The sequence below is a fragment of the Megalobrama amblycephala genome, linkage group LG14, assembly GCF_018812025.1.
Source record: "Megalobrama amblycephala isolate DHTTF-2021 linkage group LG14, ASM1881202v1, whole genome shotgun sequence".
In the NCBI taxonomy this organism is placed as follows: Eukaryota; Metazoa; Chordata; class Actinopteri; order Cypriniformes; family Xenocyprididae; genus Megalobrama; species Megalobrama amblycephala.
In genome coordinates, this window is record NC_063057.1 from 7271781 (window position 1) to 7292842 (window position 21062).

The 21062-nt window shown below is 37.0% G+C and overlaps 1 protein-coding gene across 3 annotated transcripts; it reads right to left on the reverse strand.

Moving 5' to 3' along the window:
* Positions 1 to 109: 109 nt before the first annotated feature.
* On the reverse strand, positions 110 to 15830 carry nap1l1 (nucleosome assembly protein 1-like 1). Of its 3 annotated transcripts, XM_048154785.1 has the most exons (16): positions 15683 to 15830; positions 13064 to 13101; positions 11804 to 11889; positions 10473 to 10575; positions 8535 to 8676; positions 7818 to 7910; positions 7586 to 7714; positions 6762 to 6833; positions 6539 to 6678; positions 6302 to 6447; positions 6178 to 6197; positions 5671 to 5793; positions 5553 to 5585; positions 5423 to 5473; positions 3106 to 3137; positions 110 to 1515 (listed from the first exon to the last, which is right to left on the reverse strand). In XM_048154785.1, the coding sequence occupies exons 2-15, from the start codon at positions 13078 to 13080 to the stop codon at positions 3132 to 3134; spliced, it is 1161 nt and encodes a 386-aa protein (XP_048010742.1). In that variant the 5' UTR covers positions 13081 to 13101; positions 15683 to 15830; the 3' UTR covers positions 110 to 1515; positions 3106 to 3131. The 3 variants fall into 3 exon arrangements, with proteins under 3 accessions (XP_048010742.1, XP_048010740.1, XP_048010741.1); XM_048154783.1 differs by lacking the exon at positions 3106 to 3137 and having other exon boundaries at positions 15683 to 15829; XM_048154784.1 differs by lacking the exon at positions 3106 to 3137 and having other exon boundaries at positions 7830 to 7910; positions 15683 to 15828.
* Between the last annotated feature and the right edge of the window lie 5232 nt (positions 15831 to 21062).

A 21062-nucleotide genomic window follows, 5' to 3' on the forward strand; every position in this document is an offset into this window, starting at 1 on the left:
AAACTTCTAAGATTGCCATATTGCTAAATCCATACACAAAAATATTGGAGAAAAAAAAAAAAAAAAAAAAACACTTTTAAACACTACATGCAAAGAAATAGACCAAGGCTTGCACATTTTACCAATTTATTTTTCATGAATATACATCCACGTACAGTTATTGAGTACATTAGTATTTTGTAGCATGGCATTTTGCTTTGACAACAGCTGCTGAGGGGAACCAGAAAGACCCCTGCTGCTTCAACCGCTCCTCAGACAGAACTAATCGATGACCCAGACGCTCGGCGCTAGATATGTGCACAGAGCCGGGGCTACGAGACACGGGATACTGCGGCGTTTGGGGTTTCTGAGTGAAAATATTGCTCTATCTGCTTCAGACCTGCTGGGCTGCGCTACGAGTGAGAGGAGACGTCAAAGACCTTCCTCTGAGTGCACACACACACACAATCACACACAAACACACACGCAGTCGGTCGCACCCCTTCACAGTGATAGGCCTGCCAAACAGAGGGTGGCGTGTCACCACAGACTCCTCAACAAACATCACTCAGGGCCGAGCTCAGAAACCAACCAATCAGAGACCAACTAGAACTGGCTCCTCCAAATCAGGCTCTCGCATTCTAAGTCTAATCCTCCAATGAGGTGGTTGGGATCGTTGTAAGTGCATTCTGGAGAGATGCATGGAGCAGAGAACCCACCTGAATAACGGCAAGCCAGTTTAACGTCAAGCGCTTGGTCTAATTGACATTGGAGACGCTACTAATACATGACAAAAAGTACAAAGTGCTCATAGGAAAAAAACAACAACAGTCATGCAGCAGAGCGTCTACCTCCTCACAGATGTGGAATGTACATCAGTCACCACCGACGGAAAACAGCAACTTTGAAGGATCGCAAAAGTCTAGCGGAAATAGTGGGACGCTTCTGTGGAATGTTTTAACCGAGAACTGATTTAGCCTGATTACACACGGGGGGGGGGGGGTTTAAACTGAATGAACGAGCACCTTTGTGCCACCCTGCCGCAGAGACGCCACCGCTTTGGTTGCTCAAGAGCGTAAAGGAATCACTTTCCCTGTAAACTGGACAGTCTTTCCACAGCTGTTGTCTAAGAGCAATACAAAAGACTTCACGAGAACCCAACTAGTTTAGCAGTGAAGAAACAAGTGTCATGCTTTGAGGGATTTTCTGCATTCTAACCATTTATACAGAGAAAAAGAAAAAAAAAAAAAAAAGAAAGAAAAAAAGGGGGGGGACGAAAGAAAGAAACCGGTCTAATAAAATACTATGCGTCATGAGCAACGGCTCCTGATAGGAGTTGTTTTTCTTTTTTTTGTAACAAAAATCTTGAAACCCTTTTATTTATTTTTTTCAATTATTTCTACCAAGAAAAATACAAAACATTGTAAGGCGGTAAGTAACTATGTTTGTTTGAAGCCGTTACAGTGTAGGGGATCCTGAAGGAGGCGGGCGCCGCCATCACTGCTGTTTGCACTCCTCTGGGGGGTTAGCATCCTTCTGTAAAGCACCAGAAAATGAGGGAGAGTTACTTTTCATGCACATGAAACGCACTTCAATTGTAAAAGCAAAAAAAAAAAAAAAAAAAAAAAACACACGGCGACAAACTGAGGGACGTAGGGCCCTATGATTTCCATGATGCGGACTGAGTTTCCAGTATAACTTTACAAGTTTTATCATCACACCATATACACAGAAATTCAAATGGTCTTCATGACAACCCGTGAAAATTAAACTAAGGTTTAACTTGAAATCGTGGCAGGAACACTTTACTACTGTACAGTAGAATGCATTTCTCAAAGTAATATTTACAGAATAAATTACATTTTTCTTCCATGTTTTAAATTTTACAGTACAGCAATTTTGTTGTGCAGCACTTTTTCTAAAATACATACATTTTATTTTAATTAAACCTTAATTTATATCTTCACATATTTGATAACTTTGTTAAACCATAATTCTAGAAAAATTAAAAACAAAATAATAAGTTCCTATTATTTAAAAAAAAAATATATAAATTGATTAGACATGCTTTTTGATTATTAATTTAATTAATCCATTAAAACAGAATCCAGACTAATTAAAATGGAACAGAATTTTGGAAAAAATAATAAAATAGAATTTGGGGAGAAAAACAAAACTGATTATAAATTGCATTAAAGTAATGTGTTAAACTATTTTTGAACTATTAAATTGTGTAAGTATCACGATTTAATTTAATCATTAAAAATGGATCCAGAATCATTAAAATGTAACCGTTTTATTTTCCATTTTATTTTTTCCCAAATTCTGATTTCATCAGGCATTAATTGTTTATTAAGTTTTTTACACCATGCTAGCCTCATGGCTATTTACATGACAAACACAAAAGGTCAATATCATAATCCGTAAAATTTGCATTATTATATAAAACATTTCAACTTAACATAAGATAGAAAATATCAAATACATTCAGGTTATACATTTTGAAATATTATTATTAATAATATTAAAGTAAGGTATTAAAGTAAATTGTTCAACTTTTTTTTTTTTAACTATTAAATTGTATAAGTATCATGATTTAATTATTAAATTGGATCCAGAATAATTAAAATGGAACAGAATTGGGGGAAAAAATAACAATTTGGGGTGAAAAATATTACTGATATCATAGGGAATTAAACTAATTTAACTTTAAGCCCTTAAATTGTACAAGTTTCGTGATTTACTTTATTAAAATGGAGAAAAAAAAAAAAGAAAAAAAAAAATTCATAGGGCCCCAGGAATGGCACAGCAATGACTGACACTGGGTTCCACCAATGGCATGACAGAACAAGTGCGGCCGGTCTTTTCCACACTCAGCGTGAAAAGAGACTCCAGCAGGGAACAAGTCAAATCAGGGTTTAATTTGGAGAGCAAACCAGATGCTTCAACATACAGAAACAATACAAATGCTAATGCCAACTCACGATGGTTAAAGAGTGGGAAAACAAGCACAACAGCTGAGCGTGTTAGTGAATTAGTGTAGGGATGGGGTGGCATGATGGGAAGGGATTCAAAACGCAACAGGAGGGTCGGGGAGGGACACACTGATTCATGAGCGTTACCTACCAGGGCAGGGTTACTACAGACATCACTTATACCTAGTGAGGAGAAATTTAGAGAGGAACTCACAAGGTGCCAAAGTGCTTGAAAAGTTAACATGTTAATTATGACGTCGTTTACAACAGTCAATATTGTCCTAATCTAAACGACTCTACAGTGATGTTTGATTAGTCAAGTGCATGCATTGAGAAAAGATGAGATGCACGGGCGGGACTTTAACATGCTGACGGATGTTGGTGAAAAAGGCCTCGGGTGCCGAGAAGATAAACGTGCAGTGATGCTTCCATCTCATCCAGAACAGTGATTTGGTTGAACATACAGCTGCGCCTTTCAGTGTGAAAGTCGTTCCGGACAGTTGAAGGAACTGTCAGTGTCCCAATCGGGCCAGCGCTGCATGGCCTGAAAACGTATCATTTGCATGCATTTTCAAGCCTTGCCAATTTAAGAATTCAAGCGAAAGAGAACTTGTGTGCGCTGTGTGAGAAGTTGCGTGCACACACACACAGCTGCACATCTCAGACAGCGTGAAATAATAAAATTCTCTTTCACGTCTCCTTGAGCCTAAACTGATAAGTTCAAAAAGTTCTCAAACTGCCTGCCTTTGCGAGTATTCAAGTAAACAGTCGGTTATGGCTTGAGTAAGCAGTAGAGAAAGCGACAGAAACCCAATATTCCTGCTGCTGTCTATGTTTTTTTTAATGTTAATCAAACTACGAAAGACAGAAAATCACTCCCTGCTCATCACTGAATAACTTTAAGGATTAACCTTTATTTAATTGGTACTGTGAAGATTACATGCAGTGTTATTTTACATTTGATTACTTTATTCAATTTCTGTACCTGAAAACTACTGTTAGACCGATCTGGAAAACTTTAAAATCAATGATTATTTCATTTGTATCTTTGTTCTATTGTATTTATTTTTTTGTGCTATTGCTTGTTTTTTTTTATTATTGATCGTTTGCTTGTCTTTAATAATCTTTGAAATTCATATCAGTTTGTAGTTTTACTGTGGTACCAAATGGAATCGAGAATTGTTAAATTTCACTGGTATCTAAAATATTGGGTGTCATAACCTTATTACAAAACAAGATTACATAGGTCAAAAACAATTAAAACAATAACTATTATTCATTTTTTACTTTTTTTGTGGTGGGGCCAGTGAAAATTGAAACATTGAATCAAAAATAAAATCGAGATCTTGTGAATTGGAAAAGAAAAATCTGAATCGATACCCAGCCCTACATAATATATGTGTGTACACACACATAAAATATTATATTATATATATTTTTTTAAATTTATGTTAAATGCGATAAATCAATTTGACAGCACTAATATCAAGTAATGCCAGAATAGGGCTGTGACGGTAGGCATGACAACCGCGCCACCGGTGGTAGTGTGACATTTGTATATCATGGCTATATATTTTATATTATATATATATATATATATATATATATATATATATATATATATATATATATATATATATATATATATATATATATATATATATATATATATATATATATATATAAATAAAAGTAAAAATCTCAGAGGTCGCGTTAATCAAAAATTTTCCGTCATTGATGGAATTTTTTTTTTTTTTTTTTTAGAAGTGACAGAAAATATCTGCAGCCCGTCCGTCATTTTGACAGATTATGTAGCTTGTAACTGTAATTCCCACCCCTGTCCAGTAGGTGGTGAGTGCGCTCCCGTGCATGTGGCAGCAGAGTGCAGTTCCCCTTTCAATCACTGCAACACCGGCGGTTGTTGGTGATTTACCACCGCGATAGTAAAAATTTGCCACCGTCACAGCCCTATGCCAGAGGAAAACCATCCATTACAATTCCCATCCTGAACCATTTGGGCAAGCTGATGCATTACTCATCTATGCTCAGATTCAGTGAAAAATGGGAAAAGGACTGTGCAAATTGACCCTATAGGGCAGCTTATTTTCAGCATTGTCGCATGTAGTTTTAGAGCTGCACTGTATCAATTATAAATCAGGGTTAAAGGTCTGAACACTCCCACACTGACAGCCAAACAGAGATGACACCAACACTGCAGTCATTCATCTACTCGGCAAGAAAACAATATCGTGTTCTCAACTGCATTTCTTTCTTGAATGTACCAAAGATGTCAGTGAATAAATTAGAAAATAATAAATCGTAAAGAATATGATTTTTGCCAGGAGAATTAGCATTTGAGGGCGAGAGAGGCGGAGATGCATGAGTGGAGGTGACAGTATGTATTCTGTATGTTGAGATCTCAGTATCAGACTGCCGTGAGGAACACTGATGGACATCTGGACTCTTACCTTGGGCTCATAGTCTGGATCGTTTTCCTCGTCGGCCTCCTCTTCACCCTCCTGCAAATTACAAACACAGTTTACAAACAGTCGAGGGCGTTAAGATGATTAAAAACAAGTCAAATCAATGAAGACTAACCTCATCGTCAGCTTCCTCTCCCTCCTCGTCATACTGGCAACCACAACAGAAACACAGGTCAGATGTTTGGAAATAAAGCATTTCACTACATGACAAAGGATGCGTCTCGTTCACTCACGTCATCGTCGTCATCTTCGATGGCCTCCCCAGTGAAGTACAGGACCGCCCTGGGAACAATGCGCTCGCGAATGAAGTGACCAATCTCAAAATCTGCTGCTAACACAGCCTCTGAGTCCTCGTCCTGAACACAGCAAAAACAAACCATCAGACACTGATCTAGAACCTAAAGATTTCATGTTTACTGGAAAAAAAAAAAGATTATTCACCAAGCTGAATCATCATGCATGAATGCTTAAAAATATTTTATGTTTCGTCATGATGCTACAGAAGAACCATTTTTGGTTCCCAAAGAATCTTTCAGTAAACAGTTCTAAAAAGAACTTACTGAGTGTACAAAACATTTTAAAATTCTAAAGAATTTTGTTGATGGAAAGATTCCATTGATGGTTCCATGAATTTTAACATCTATGACAATAAAGAACCTTTTCTGTATGCATCCAAATTTAGAACAAAGTGACAAAATGTTCATTAGGTTCATGGCTAGAGAGAAAAATAAATTACTCACCAGTTCACCACTTTCTGGAACTGAAAAGAAATGTAAAGAAAAGAAAGTTCAGGCCGTGTCATTATCAGCAAATACTATTCTCCGTTTAACTATTATAAATGCTATATAGTTGAGGATTTTCTACCTTCAGGTGGAGAGAAAAAGTTGAAGAATGAATCATTGGGGACCGTCTTGGTGACCGTCCTAACTGTGCCACGTCCCTTATGTTTCTGTTTCTTCTTAATGGTTTTCAGTGTGACATTCTTGCCCTTACTCCAGTCGATCGTGCATCTGAAAACAAAGATATTCAGTCTCCAGACTCACAGGTGAACAATGGCATATGATGCCCTCAATGGAGTAAAAGTCTAAAGTTGAGCCGTACCCTGTGCAGCCCATGATCTCTGGCCCGTCGAATGAGAAGGGATCGGACTCATCTGGCTCAGATCTCATTTTGTAGGTCTTTGTCAGGACTGTGTTTGTAAAGAAATCATTGGGCTCAAAGTGGAACTCTAATGTGAAACTCTGGAAAGAGACCAAACACACAAAACAGTGAGTGATCTGTGAGATTAAGACGTCACACAGAAGACAACAACTTTCAGGCTCACCATTGGCTGGCCGGCATCAGAGAATTTGACTTTAATATCTTGTAAGTGCTTGAGGATTGGTTCATCATGTTCCTGTAGAGGAAAAAAATTTCAATTAATCTTATGTATTTGTGTTAATAAAAGAGCAAATTATTATAATGAAGATTGTGGATGCAAGTGCCATTAACCACAGTGATTCTATTTAATATTTTGAATTAGTTTTCTAATTTTCCACTATCATTTTATAGTTAAAGATTTCCTTTTTTTGCCTTTAGTCCATGTAGCTTTTATTCATTTTTATTTCAGTTTTAGTTAAACTAAATGAAAATGAGAAATGTTGCTTTGAATCAATAAATAAAAACATTTCTTTAAGGTAGTTTGCATATTCATTTATTTTTATTTATTATGTATATTTTTATTTATTTTTATTTATTTCTTTACTTAACCCCAAATAAAAGTTATATACACAAAAATATAGTAAATAAATAAATAAAAGTTACATATATAAGCAATAATATCCCTGATTAACTAGCCTAAGATCCATGTTCTAATAAAACTGTGATAATCAAATTATATTTTAATTCCTAAGAGAAACCGAATACTTGGAAGGAAAGAGTCATACTATGAAAGTTGGATGCAACTGCAGTTTCATGATGCCTGTATAATTAGCTAAAAAGGCTGCAAGGTGCACTTTCACATCACTAGATGGCAGCAAAGGACCAGACCTACATTTTCCAAAGAGAAATCACTCACTGTAAATACCCATGTTACACGACCTGCTTTTGAACACTACTACGGTCACAACCACTCCCTTGTGAGCCCACATTTGGCTGTTCTCTCCCTACCTGCAACATTTCACTGAGAAGGTCGACGTTCTTGAAAACTGTGAGCCAGAATTCTGGGATTCCTTTAGGGTCTTCCTTTTCCTCGTCTTTCTTCTCTTCCTCCACTTTGGCCTTTTCCTTCATTTCCTCCTGATAAAGTGCCAGACAGAGCCAAGTTATGACCGAATACATCATTATACAAGAATTATATGAGGTGGCATTTGAAGAGCATGCAGGTATGGATCACCTGTACCTGCTTACTTACTGTCAGCTCTTCCTCTTCATCTTGTTTCCACTCGCACTCCTCATCTGTGGGTTCGTACGCTGCTCTCACGATATCACTCCGCTAAAAACACAAATGGTCAAATGCATTTTTAAGTGTCAAAACTTCCATTAACCAATACATAGTTCATTTAAAGAACCATTATATCCAAGCAGGGTTATTATTGTTAACTAAAACAAAATACAATGTGTGTGTGTGTGTAGTATGATACTAAAATAACACTGTAATTGGCTAGAATAAAGTGTAAACTTTATGCTGATATTTGTACTGTAAAATTTTAATTTTCTGCAACTAAAGCCATGTTCACAGGCTTCAAAATGAACAGAAAGGACCCCGACTTTTAATTGAGCCTCTCAGACATCACAACTCCACAGGGAGAGAGAGAAAGTGCTACAAGAGGATAAACAGCTACAGCTCAGGTTTTATTTTCTGTAAGACATCTCTTTGGCTGCTGTTTGTCTCTTGTGTCCTTGATTGACCCACAGGATCTCAGCACTGGAGAACACTCTGGTGTTTGCTGCAGTTGGAAACGCTGAAGCAGCAGGTCAATATAACTGCTTTAACATACTGTACTATCTTCTAGTGCACAACAGCAAGTAGTTTCATCTTAAACTGCACCTTTTTCAAGAATACAACCAGTGTTAATCATTCTGGAGGAAAGAAATGGACAGCAGGAACGGGTCTCACCTTGTCGAAGAGAGGCTGATACAAAGCGGCGTATTTTCGCTCCAGTTCGTGGACTTCTTCGTAAAACTTTGCTTCGATGTGGGCGCATTTGACCTGGAGGTTCTTAAGGGCATTAACGCGTCTCTTCACCACCTTTGGTAAGCTGCGCGGAAACCAAAACAACATTAGGACACAAGGGGCAAATGACACACAACTGGTGATTCATGAATGACTCAGAATTATACTTATGTAAGGAGCGAGCAAGAAAGCGAGTGACAGAAATAAACTTTTACATAAATTTCCAATTTTTTCCCTTTACAAGGATAATTTTTACCTTAATAAATGTATGCATCATCTTTTATGCCAAATTCTTACATTTAATGAAATTCAACTACAATAATAAGACACTATAGGGATGCTACCAACCAAATCAAAATCAGCCGGATACAATGAGTACTGAAACACCACCATTTGTTGCTTCGAGACTGCTGTGGATTTGTTTGGAATCATTATCATTTGTAAAAGAGCAAAAACAGACAATATTGACATTAGACGCCTTCGCACTGGGTAGTTATAGGAACTCAGTTATAGTAACTAGCCACCAGGGCGGTCCCCCGATAACTAAATTTTCCCCTAGGGCCATTTTACTGGTTGAATAGCTTCTGTGGCTATTTTCATGGCGAGAAAAAAAAATGATAAAACTACATCAGATTTAAAAAATTATTTTTGCTAAAAACTCCAAAACCATATTTGGTTTAACTTTGTTAAAAACTCCTTCAAAAGTAAATAAAACAGGTTTTTCACACGGTTAAAGCCAGCAAAATCTAATAAAACATGCTTCAATGATAGTTTTGACAATCTTCTCCCAGTGTTAAAAACTTGTGTCATCCTTAAAAGGCCTATTCTGCTACGGGTATAAACAAACAATCAGGTACTTAACAAAACCAGATATTAAATTGATGACCCTCTAGTTCAAGCTGTTTATAAAGAATAATTTCAAGTGCTGGGTGATCATTTAAGGGGTGACGCCACGATCAGAGCTGTGTTTTTGTTGTGTGTCGTGGGTTTCATGATAATGGAGATGGAAAGCAGAGGTATAAGTTATGTAATTGAAAGAGCAAAAAGGAGGGCTAAGAGACAAACTCTCCAACAAAATCTCCTCTTCTCTCTGTCATTAACATTAGCTTTCTGTAGGTTTGTCTTATTGCTGTTTACTATGTTTGTGGAGTTAATTTGTGGAGTTAGTTTGCGGTTTACTGTGTTTACATGGCTTTTTAAAAATGGCAGATGCCACTTTTGTATGGCATTCGTTTGGTGAATCAATGCCCACTTATATTACTGGTAGTTCTTCTTGTCCTGGGTTAGACCCTACTCTGATGTAGGAGCTAATTTAGTTCCCCAAAAGGCATTCCTAAAATCGTTCCCAGTTCATGGCGTGCAAACACGGCAAAAAACAGGTACTTCCGCCAATAATTATAGGAACTATTAAAAACGTTCCTCTGGTGTGAAATATTGTCTAAACCTTAACTTCCTCAATATTACATACAAACATCACATTTGTAAATTGTAAATTGTATATATATATATATATATATATATATATATATATATATATATATATATATATATATATATATATATATATATATATATATATATATATATATATATATATATATATATATATATATCTCTTCAAAAAACTATAAATAAATAAATTAATTAATTAATTAGCCCCCAGATCTAGAATTTGTGGCATTTTCATAAATTTTGATGGCATGCCAAGCCTCAGTTAATTTCCAACCGTGATGCAAGGTAGCAGGAACAGGATGTGCCCAAAATTAGAAACATTTAATTCACTCAGTGTTAGCAAAGTAGGGAAATCAGATGCAGCCAATGAGAAACAAGGGAGCTATTTGAAGTTGCGCTCTGCGTAACAGTGGGTGCGTTCACACGTACCTCTCCATGTACCCTGAGGGAGATCCCACGAGTCCGTCCAACCGCTCCTGCAGCGCCGCAAGAATCTGGGGGTTCTGCATCATCTGCATCGTCAGCTGACGTGCTAAAATCAGAGCAAACAAACATAGCTGTTAAATGACCAAACAATGACAAGGGGTGGAGTCTGATACCCATATTATCCAATCAACAACTCTCTCAGAACTAGGGCACCTTCACCAAGGGTCAAAAAAAAGATGCTCTTTTCATTCCAAAAATAAAATGGCGAGCAGAGGCGAGGTCAGTGCGACAGCGCAGCAATCTTTAGAAAGCGAGCGCACATCTAATGACCATTTTATTTTATATTAAACACGCTTTCAGCTGCACTAATACTCTGCCCGACGGTCCAGCTGCTAAACACAGCTAAGGTCAGTGAGGTTACTGATTGATATCACGTTACCCAACACAAAAAGTGCCAGTGCAAAACCGAGCACAGCCTCTTCTTAATGACTGCGACCGACTGACAGTGTGCGTGTCAGCGATAAGATCCATGACAGTCTCATTTAGTTTTCCTCCACAGCAGCCTAGTGAAGAATACAGCAAAGAGACTTTAAACAAAGACACTAGAAGCTCAATGATGGAGGAAGTGCTGGGAATTCAAATTCATTTTAGCAAATTGGTTCAAGAATCTTCCTGAAAGGAAGAGATGATTCTTTAAATAAAGTTCCTCTTGTACCTACCTACTTTTCACACCTTTTGTGATAAAACAATTTTATAATTGTTTTTGATTGTTACATATTTGCTTTATAGTTTCAAGAATCAGACATCATTGCAATGTATGACACAAACCTGGTCTGGTTGTGATGATTTGTAATGCAAATACCCAAAGTGGACCTGTCCTCTCGAATGGTAGTAACACTCAACCAATATGTCGTTTTTACAGATTAATCGGCACACAGCTGCTTTAAGGCACTATTGGTAAACAGTAAACATCAGTGGTGATAGATTTTAACTCCTTTGTGAATGACCACACACCAGCAGTGGAGGATACTTTGTTTTATAGTTCTTTAAATGTTTCTCTGCTCTTAAATATAAACTTTATTGAAATAGTTATGTGCAAAAGAAACAGAGCAAGCTAAAATATATACACATTTAAAAAATGATTTCTTTCAATTTCTTGCAAATTATACATTTCATATAACAACAACAAAAAAAAAAAAAGTGTCAGTGGTGATGAAAAAGCTATTTTTATATATTTTAATTTATATTAATAATTACAAAATTCACTATTGGTTGACCTTTAGTTTACACATAAAAAGAGGAGAAAACATGCATGAAAGATTCAAAGGTCATACCTTTACTGTTGTCTTCCCCAGTCTCCTCTTCCTCCACCTCTTCAACATCCTCCATATCTGCTGGGTCCATTTCAGTTTGGTCTTTACTGCAAATACATACCATTAAAAGGTGTCATATTATGCTCTTTTTTTTTTTTTTTTTTTTTTTTTAAACACATTCAACTTTCTTTAGTGTGTAATGTTGCATTTTCAACGCCTCCATTATAGTCTTTAATTTTCTTCCGGGAACAAACACATCACAATACTCCCCATTTAAATAATTCCCGCCCAATGTATATGGATAAAAAGGGGCGGGGCCTGGCTGAGTTAGTTAGTAAAGTCTTGAAACTTGCTGTTATGGTAAGGGGTGGGACATTTCCCCAAACACACTGATCCAGCCGACCAATCGGGGCTTCATAGAGACAGGAACTAAACAGGGGTGCGTTACCCTATGGTCGCAAGTTCCGTCGTTACCAATAGAGTTCAATGGGACTTACAACCATAGTTGCTGCAACATTGTCAAAAATGAGAAAAATTTGTTTTTTGAACATTCAAGCACCTGTTCTAGTAGACAGCAAAAACAAAAAAGGGGGTTAAACATTTACCCAACTAACTTTGTGAGTCTTGAATATTGTGCTTGCATTTGCTTTTACTGAGGTTAACATGACTTTCTCCTACGAGATCTTTTAAAAGAGGTCATATTATGAGGATCTTCTTTCAAGTTAAAAGAGCTTGACTTAGTATTAAAAAAAATAGGCAACAAGAAGTTTATGCTGCTTAATAAAAGTTAAGCAGAACCTGAAGCACTCTGCACCATCCAGTTATCATATTTTGGCACAGGTGCGTGCGAAACAGCATCACATAAACGCCTCTCTTAAAAGACAGGAAGTTCCTGTGGTGAACAACAGGTGTACTGCAGCTATCGCTCGGATCACAAGTGTTGAGCGAGTGAACCCCGAGCTGTAGAGTTGCAAACACATGTTTAGCATTGCATAGATGTTTGGGATGCCACACTGGGGACATGTTGCTGGCCCCTGTGTCTCTCACAGGGAGGAGAGAGGTTAGGACTGCAGATCAGTTCACTGGTCATGTGAGGGCTAATCAAGAATTTAGCCGAGAGGGGCGTTTGTGTGCCATTTAATGCTCAAACAACAGCCATAAAGGGATTTTAGCTGGGAACGTGAATCCAATAAGCTGTCAAACTGGGCAATGACACTTGATCAAACCATTACTGACAAGAGTCTAAAATAAAAGCTGTTTAATAGACAAACAAGCACTTACTTGTCAAGATCTGCCATGTTGTTTCACCGTTTTGATTCCTAGAGGGGAAAGACAAAGAAAAATGTTAACGCTGTCCATTACGTTCAACAGCCTCAAGCCAAATTCGGTCACTGATGGCCTTATCGGTCAGGTGACAGTTTACCCGCTGCGCTGGGGTGATTCAGGCAGCAAATATGCACAAGTTTATTGACATAACGGACATTTGTCAAAAGCATCCAATCGGAGCTGATTTTGTGGTGCAAATGTTTTGAAACTTGCACGCTTGTGCTAGAAAACTTGGCAGAAACTCAACCCCTGGGGGTTTATGAGATAGATTAGCTACAAACATCAAAGGTGTGAAGCCTCTATCTTCAGCTCTGAATCTGACTGGATCCATTTGTCAGGGCCCGGCCTGCATACGAGCCAGCTCCAACGCCTCCAAACGCGACGTCTATGAACCAGTCGGATCAAACACGGCCTCGGACGCCCACATCCAGACCTCCAGCGGCAACTTCATTCATTCAAGAGCTGATCGCTACAGACAGGATGTTCTCAACCTACTCTGCTCTTCGCCTGTAGAAGATCAATAACATGAAGACCTGATACCGCCCTGGCAGCATCCATTCTTGACAGATTTGAAGGTTAATCTCTTCCTCTTTCTGTCTGCGTCAAGATCAGACAGCTGAAACCTGACAACACAGACATATAAGAGTTTCCCGAACAATTGCAGCAACGGATCATCTCATTTCACAACTAGACGTCACAATACCAGGACAAAGTTCCTGGCAGGTTTCCTCCAGACTCTGATAACCATTCTTCGGCAAGCCTTTAAACCTTATAAAATCTATCCAACCTGGGAGCAAAGGTTCAATGCACTGTAAGGTTCCCAAACCTTATGACCAACAAATTTCCAAGACTTTGCCATGATTCACCACAGACTTTTTCATATAAATAGCAATATATTGTCTACAATGTAGACTGTGCATGACTCTTCCCACAACTAAAAAAAATAAAAAATCAATTCATTGGTATTTAACGACTGTAGGAAGCCCCTATCGTCACTAATTAATGCACAAGTTAAAATGAAGCAGAATTATATAATCCATGCAGCAATATGCAAATTAGAATTTATTTAAATATTTACACATTTCAACAACCTATCATCATTCTAAATTTCAATTCTATGCAATATCTCTTTGCTAAGATGCAATGTTTTGACATTGCGGCTTTCCTGACAGTTTTTTCCTTCAAGACTAATAACAATTAGGGTTCCACTGCTAACTAATATTATCTAAAAATGAGCAATATATTAGTTACAGTACTTATCTATTCATCTTTGTTAAAATTAGTTAATAAAAAACAACTTTTTCATGTTAGTTCATGTTAGTTAAGGTTAATTAACTAATGTTAAGAGATAAAACTATTCGTATTAGTAAATGTTGATTAACATTAAGATTAATAAATGCTTTAGAAATATTTTTCATTGTTCATTTTAACTGATGTAGTTAACTAATGTTAAACAAAACCTTATTGTAAAGTGTTAATTTAACAACTTTATTATTATTACTGATAGTATATTGTCAGTATATTGTTATATTTTAGTAATGTTTCTATCAATATAGACCAAACTCGAATGCAAAAACACATAAATGTGTCAGCAATAGCAACATAACACTTGCAAAGAATAATCTAGACAGAAATACAATTTGAGAAAATGAAATATTGTATTGCTGATTGACTTCATTATTCTATCCAATAAGAGAGCTTCTGGCAACTCGCCAGCCCTCTCTCATACAGATGTGACGAATTAAACATCAAACCAACCAACTATGTCCTAAACCTACCATTTAAAACATCTGCTTAACTCTTAAACTAGGTTAATGATCTTGGATTTGATCCACGGGTCAGTGCAGTGGTCAATTCTCGCCAGGCCACATCACCACGTGTTTCCTCCACAGATCCACCGGCTAAAGCTGTTAGCAGCACAGCATCCTTATAACCAACTACTCTCAACAAGATAAAACTTATGAAATGACCAAAGCCATTCAGTGATTCAGCTAATTATGACAACATTAGTTTAAGCTGAATTTAAACTAGCAGTATATACATGCGTAAACACATCAGATCATTTTATCCTAATCGTGCTCGAACATGTGTCATATTTACCTCACCACATCAGACTTTCACTAAAAAAGACCGATTAGTCAAATAAATTGGTTTTATTTCCATTTTTCCGACAACGTGACCAGACACCCCCCCAAAAAAAACTTACCCGCCAGATCAGACCAACTATCATCATCATCCTCCAACACGAGAAAAGATGATCAAGACAACATTTATAACAACTCTAACCAATCAAGTATGTCAACAAATAAACGTTTAAACGATAAAAACGCAGTTTGATTAGTTGCTCAACGGTTAAACTCGGATTTAAACGATATTTAAAAAACGAACAGCCATTTTCATCTCCATCATGGAGGAGTCTGTCTCAATGGCTGCTGACTGAACGGTTAGCTCACGCGCTAAATATCCAACTCTAACGACTTTAATCTCGTCTTAAGTGTTATTTTATCTTCTAGTATGAACGAAAAGACGTTTATAAACACGGACATTCAGTCCCTCGGCGGTATATGTTCTTACCGAGAACCCGACGTGTAGAGGTCTGTCTGAGGCGGAGATGCTACTGCGCAGTGAACAGCGCGAGACTCCCGCTCTGATGGCGCTAAAAGGGGAAAAAGATCCCGCCGCGTGCGCTCATATACATCTGGCGTCAGCACGTAAAACAAGTCGCGCTCTGCTAATCCTACTACGGGGAAGGCTGGTTTCATGAATATTAATTACGTACCGTGATGTTCTGCCTGTAGGGATATTCTCATTGGTTGGAAGGCAGACGTTATAGCTAATTAATATTTATGAGCCCAGCTTTGGTCATAGTAGGATTCGGAAATATGCCACCAGGACAGCGGCGAGCACAAAAGGAGGGGCTGCCGGAAATCGTTCAGGGGGAATCCATTGTTCCAGAGTGGGCTGGGGTGGAGGTTCCCGCCAAAGCTTTTGCGTCGAAATATTTGACATCTATCTGTTTATGTTTGTTATGTTTGTAATGTTTAATTTTGTCTGTTTGTTTTGTCTATCTATCTATCTATCTATCTATCTATCTATCTATCTATCTATCTATCTATCTATCTATCTATCCGTCTATAGTTGTTCTGTTTGTTTTATCCATCCATACATCGTTCTATCTATCTATCTATCTATCTGTTTATGTTTGTTCTGTTTGTTTTATCTATCTATCTATCTATCTATCTATCTATCTATCTATCTATCTATCTATCTGTGTATGTTTGTTCTGTTTGTTTTATCTATCTATCCATCCATCCATCCATGCATCCATCATTCTATCTATCTATCTATCTATCTATCTATCTATCTATCTATCTATCTATCTATCTATCTATCTATCTATCTATCTATCTATCTATGTTTATTCTGTTTGTTTGTTTTATCTATCTATCTATCTATCTATCTATCTATCTATCTATCTTAAAATAAAATCAAACTTAACATTTTTGTAACTGATTCTGTCAGTTTCGTAAAATTTCTTGGTGTGCTAAAGCATTCCTGGCCGCTATCAAATTTGTAGGAATATAAATGGAGTCGTTGTTCTGTGTGCTTAGAAGAAACAGGCATGGAATGCCAGAAACCTGGAGCAAAAATGACTCTGCTTAGAACTGAAGGTTGTTTTGCAGTAAATGGCGTTGAAGAAAGTGTCATATTAAACTGTGAATAAGTCCCATCAGCAAAACGCCTGTCAAAATGTTTTTGTAGAGTTTCTATAAAACCTAATGACCTTTGACTTGACTTCATTGAGCCAGTGATCTCTGACACTATTGTTTCTCTCTTAATGAAGGGTGTTGAACTGGAGTAAAGCAAAAAAAATTTAAAGATGAAGAAAGACAGACAACCTAACACCAAACGGACTGCAAATCACCATGCAACACTGAAAAAGAAAATATTAAAGATCAGTAAAGCTGAAGTCAGTGCACATCTATTTATTTATTTAGACTACTTATAAAAATGTTTTATTTATTTAGCATTCTCGTTGGCCTTTTAATCAGCTTATGATATGCAAATGAGCCTAGAATCTTAGATCAGAGACTGTCACGATGGAGTTGCCAGAATATTGCAGCTTAGAAATTATTTAAACCTGAAAAAGAGTTGCATGACATCCTTTAATAATGCATATAATTGCATAACTATTGTTTTTAATATGCACAAATACAGACAGAGATATCAGCTATACAAAAATTGAACGTTTAAGGCTGCACACTAAATGGCTGTTGCACCATTTCATTCAAATCACACATCACATCATCTGGAGAAAAACAAGCCCTTTCATTAATTCAAGGGAGGATGTTCATAGTGAGACAGCTGATATTTAATAACCTACACATGACCTTTTAATCAGCATTCACATTTCACTGCAGACCGGCACTGGAGACTGATCACATCACTCCATAGGCTTCTGGGCTTTTAAAGGAATAGTTGCTTTCTTCAATAGAGGTGGATGGGATAAAAGTGTCGTCAAGCTCCAAAATGGACCTTCAAGCATCATAAAAGTTGTCCGTAGACAGAAATGAACAAACTCTTCCTTTAAAGGGACCTATAATGCCCCTTTTACAAGATGTAATATGATTGTGTCTGTGAAGTCTCAGCTAAAAATACCCCACAGATCATTTATTATAGCTTGTTAAATTTGCCCCTATTTGGGTGTGAGCAAAAATACGCCGTTTTTGTGTGTGTCCCTTTAACAACAACAAAGCTGGAGAATCTCACGCAGCCAAAATGAGGATTGTCAGTAACGTGTTCAGCCTTACATTGTTCAAACCGGAGTCGACACTGATGGAGAGACTTTTAGAATGAAACTGGACGTTTCTGAATGGTTAGTGGATAAATTTATGTAGTTGCTGTGGAGTTGATTCAACTCATCCACTAGCATGTGCCGTCATGTTCATCTTTTGTGTTGAATTGACCCTCGTTTGTGAAGCAGTCCGGCGTAAAATGACGGCATGACAACAACACTCTACTACAACAACTCTTCCTCTTCTCTAAAGCAGCCCAACATGGCCTCACCCCCTTTGTTGCGTGTTCTGGGGGGCGTGGTTTATGTAAATTTTGGAGTTTGTGATGTCACCAACCCGGGAAGAAGGTCGTTGTAGTCCCTACCAGCCATTTGTTGTAGTCCTTAAACAGTGATTTCTGTAAAAGAAAATATCTCCCTTTTCATTGAACTTTGAGCGTCATAACTTTGCAGATGTTGTTTATGATCAAACAGCAACATTACACACTAACTGAAGTTAAAAAAGTGAAATCATAATCAAGGACAATCCATTAATGCTGTCGAGGAATGAATGCGAGTGTCACCCTCTCACCCTTTATTGTTTCTCTGTAACTATCATCTGGCGCTGAGACTTCAACCCTGCCCGCTCGGTTTCCTGCTGACAGTAAGAGGAGCTGACATATAGATGCCCACAGTTTTTAAAAATTAATGCAGTGACAGAGACACAGTTAACCCATCGGTGGCTGTATCTGTGTACACACTCAAACAAACACACACTGTAACTTAGTGACAGAGTTTCATAACCAAAAGCAGGCCGTGGAGGCGAGGACAGGTGTTCACCCAAACATAGACTCACATAAACACCTGATCAGTGTGAGCAAAACTGACTGGCTGGTTTAGATCTAATTAGTGCTGTTTGCGAAGGCTCAGGTTTAGTGAAAGTTAAACAAACTAAAAAATATATGGTTACCTGAAATCAAATAAATGTTAACTGAAATAAGCATAAACATATTTTATTTCAGCTACTTGCCAAGGAAACATACTAAAATTGAAAAAAAAATAATAATGAAAACTATATAGACATATGAATACAAATTATATGGAGACATTTAACAAAAATTAAAATAAAATAAAATAAAAATAAAAACTTATCTCAATGATACAAAAATATCACTGCATCTAGTCTCACATTATTTTTGCTACAGGCTAAAATATCAAAGATTTTAAATTAATTAATCACGATTAATTGTATCTAACAAAGTTTGTGTACACACACATACATATATATATATATATATATATATATATATATATATATATATATACACACACACATAAAATAAATAAAGCATTATGGCAATGACTTATAATTTTAAAATTAAAATTTCAATATTTTGGGTTTAGTAAATGAAAGGAATGCATGCATAATATTTTATACAAACAACAATATATTATAGATGATATAAACAATTAGCAGAAATATTCTCTAGACATGTCCAGCAATACTACTAAAGTTTTTATGACCCAAGCATGACGCCTACATGTTCTTCACTGGATATGATGATGCTGACGGTTGATTTGCACTGTACTGTACATGAATCAAAGATTTGAGCACAAAGTATTTGTCAGGAAGGAGCACATCAGGTACAATAATAGCAGACTCAGCAGAACCCTTGTGTTTGATTTGTCAATGTCACATGACCCTCACTGCAACATAATCCATGCAGCACAGGACATTTAAAGATCAGTGTCTTCCACTGCAACCAAAACATGGGACACAGAGCGCCCACTGCAAAAACATGACGGGAAAGTCTCCATCCACCCCCTTCTGAAACATGTCCAGGGGATTTCAGTGCACCGCAGGTGGGAGGTGTGGAAATGCTATACCTTTGAATGCATCTGCAGAGAAGCGAAAGAAAAAGATGGCATACATGTGCCCTCCAAAAAAGATCTAGAGCGTAAATAGGATTCCCCCCGCCAGACGGGACCATGGGATAATCTTAGTACATTTGGAGGACTGGCAGAGTGGTACTGCGCCATCACCATGGCAACATGCCCGTCCTAGAGCCAGAGGAGAGATGAGGAAACGTGACATCACTGTTACAGGAGGTTATGAGAGCAAATCAGTGAGGCTGATTGGACAGAGTTAAAATACACCCTGTTATTTTGAGAGGCCAAACCTTTTACATGTGAAATACATTGTGCCGGTTTATTTTCCCATTGTGTTATTTGCGTACTAATTGTTTTGTATCATGTTTGCATCATCATCATCATCAATGTGAATATAGCAGCAGCTGTTCACCACTGCAACTAATGAGATGCCATGTCTCTGTTTTATTAAGGCATTCGTCTCTTGGGATTTACCACCAAAATATAACACAAAGCAGCAGTTTGAACCGCCACGGAAAAGTGCAAGATGCAAACATACACTGCCAATCAAATGTTTTGATTTTTCAAAGTTTTGAAAGAAGTCTCTTATTCTCACCAAGGCCGCATTTATTTGATCAAAACTACATTCTATTTGAATATATTTTTAAATATAATATATAAAATATTGTAAAATGTAATTTATTCCCGTGATCAAATTAAAAATCATTACTCCAGTCTTCAGTCACATGATCCTTCAGAAATCATTCTAATATGATGATTCGCTGCTCAGTTATTATCATATTATTATTGGCACTCAATTATTAATAATGGTTCTTATTATTATCAATTTTGAAAACTGTTTTTCTGCTTAATATTTTTGTGGAAATCGTGATACATTTCTTCAGGATTCTTTGAGGAATGGAAAGTTCAAAAGAACAGCGTTTAATTAAAATAGAAATCTTTTGTAACATTATAAATGTCTTTACTCTCACTTTTGATCAATTTGTTGTGTCATTTCCTTTAATAAAAAAAATCTAATGTTTGAATTAGTATATCATGTTTTCCAGCAAAAACGTTTTCAACATTGATATTAAGAAATGTTTTTTGAGCAGCAAATATGGATGGATGGACAGACAGATGACAGAATGACAGAACGATGGATGGATGGATGGATGGATGGACGGATGGATGAACGGATGGATGAACGGATGGATGGATGGATGATAGAATGATAGAATGATGGATGGATGGATGGACAGATGAAAGAATGATAGAACAATAGATGGATGGATGATAGAACGATGGATGGAT

Coding starts and splice junctions, on each gene's coding strand:
- nap1l1 (XM_048154783.1), bottom strand. Junction 7,715..7,817: donor AGCTGACAGTAAGTAAGCAG/GTACAGGTGATC, acceptor GCACTTTATCAG/GAGGAAATGAAGGAAAAGGC. Junction 6,679..6,761: donor CTGATGCCGGCCAGCCAATG/GTGAGCCTGAAA, acceptor GTCTCTTTCCAG/AGTTTCACATTAGAGTTCCA.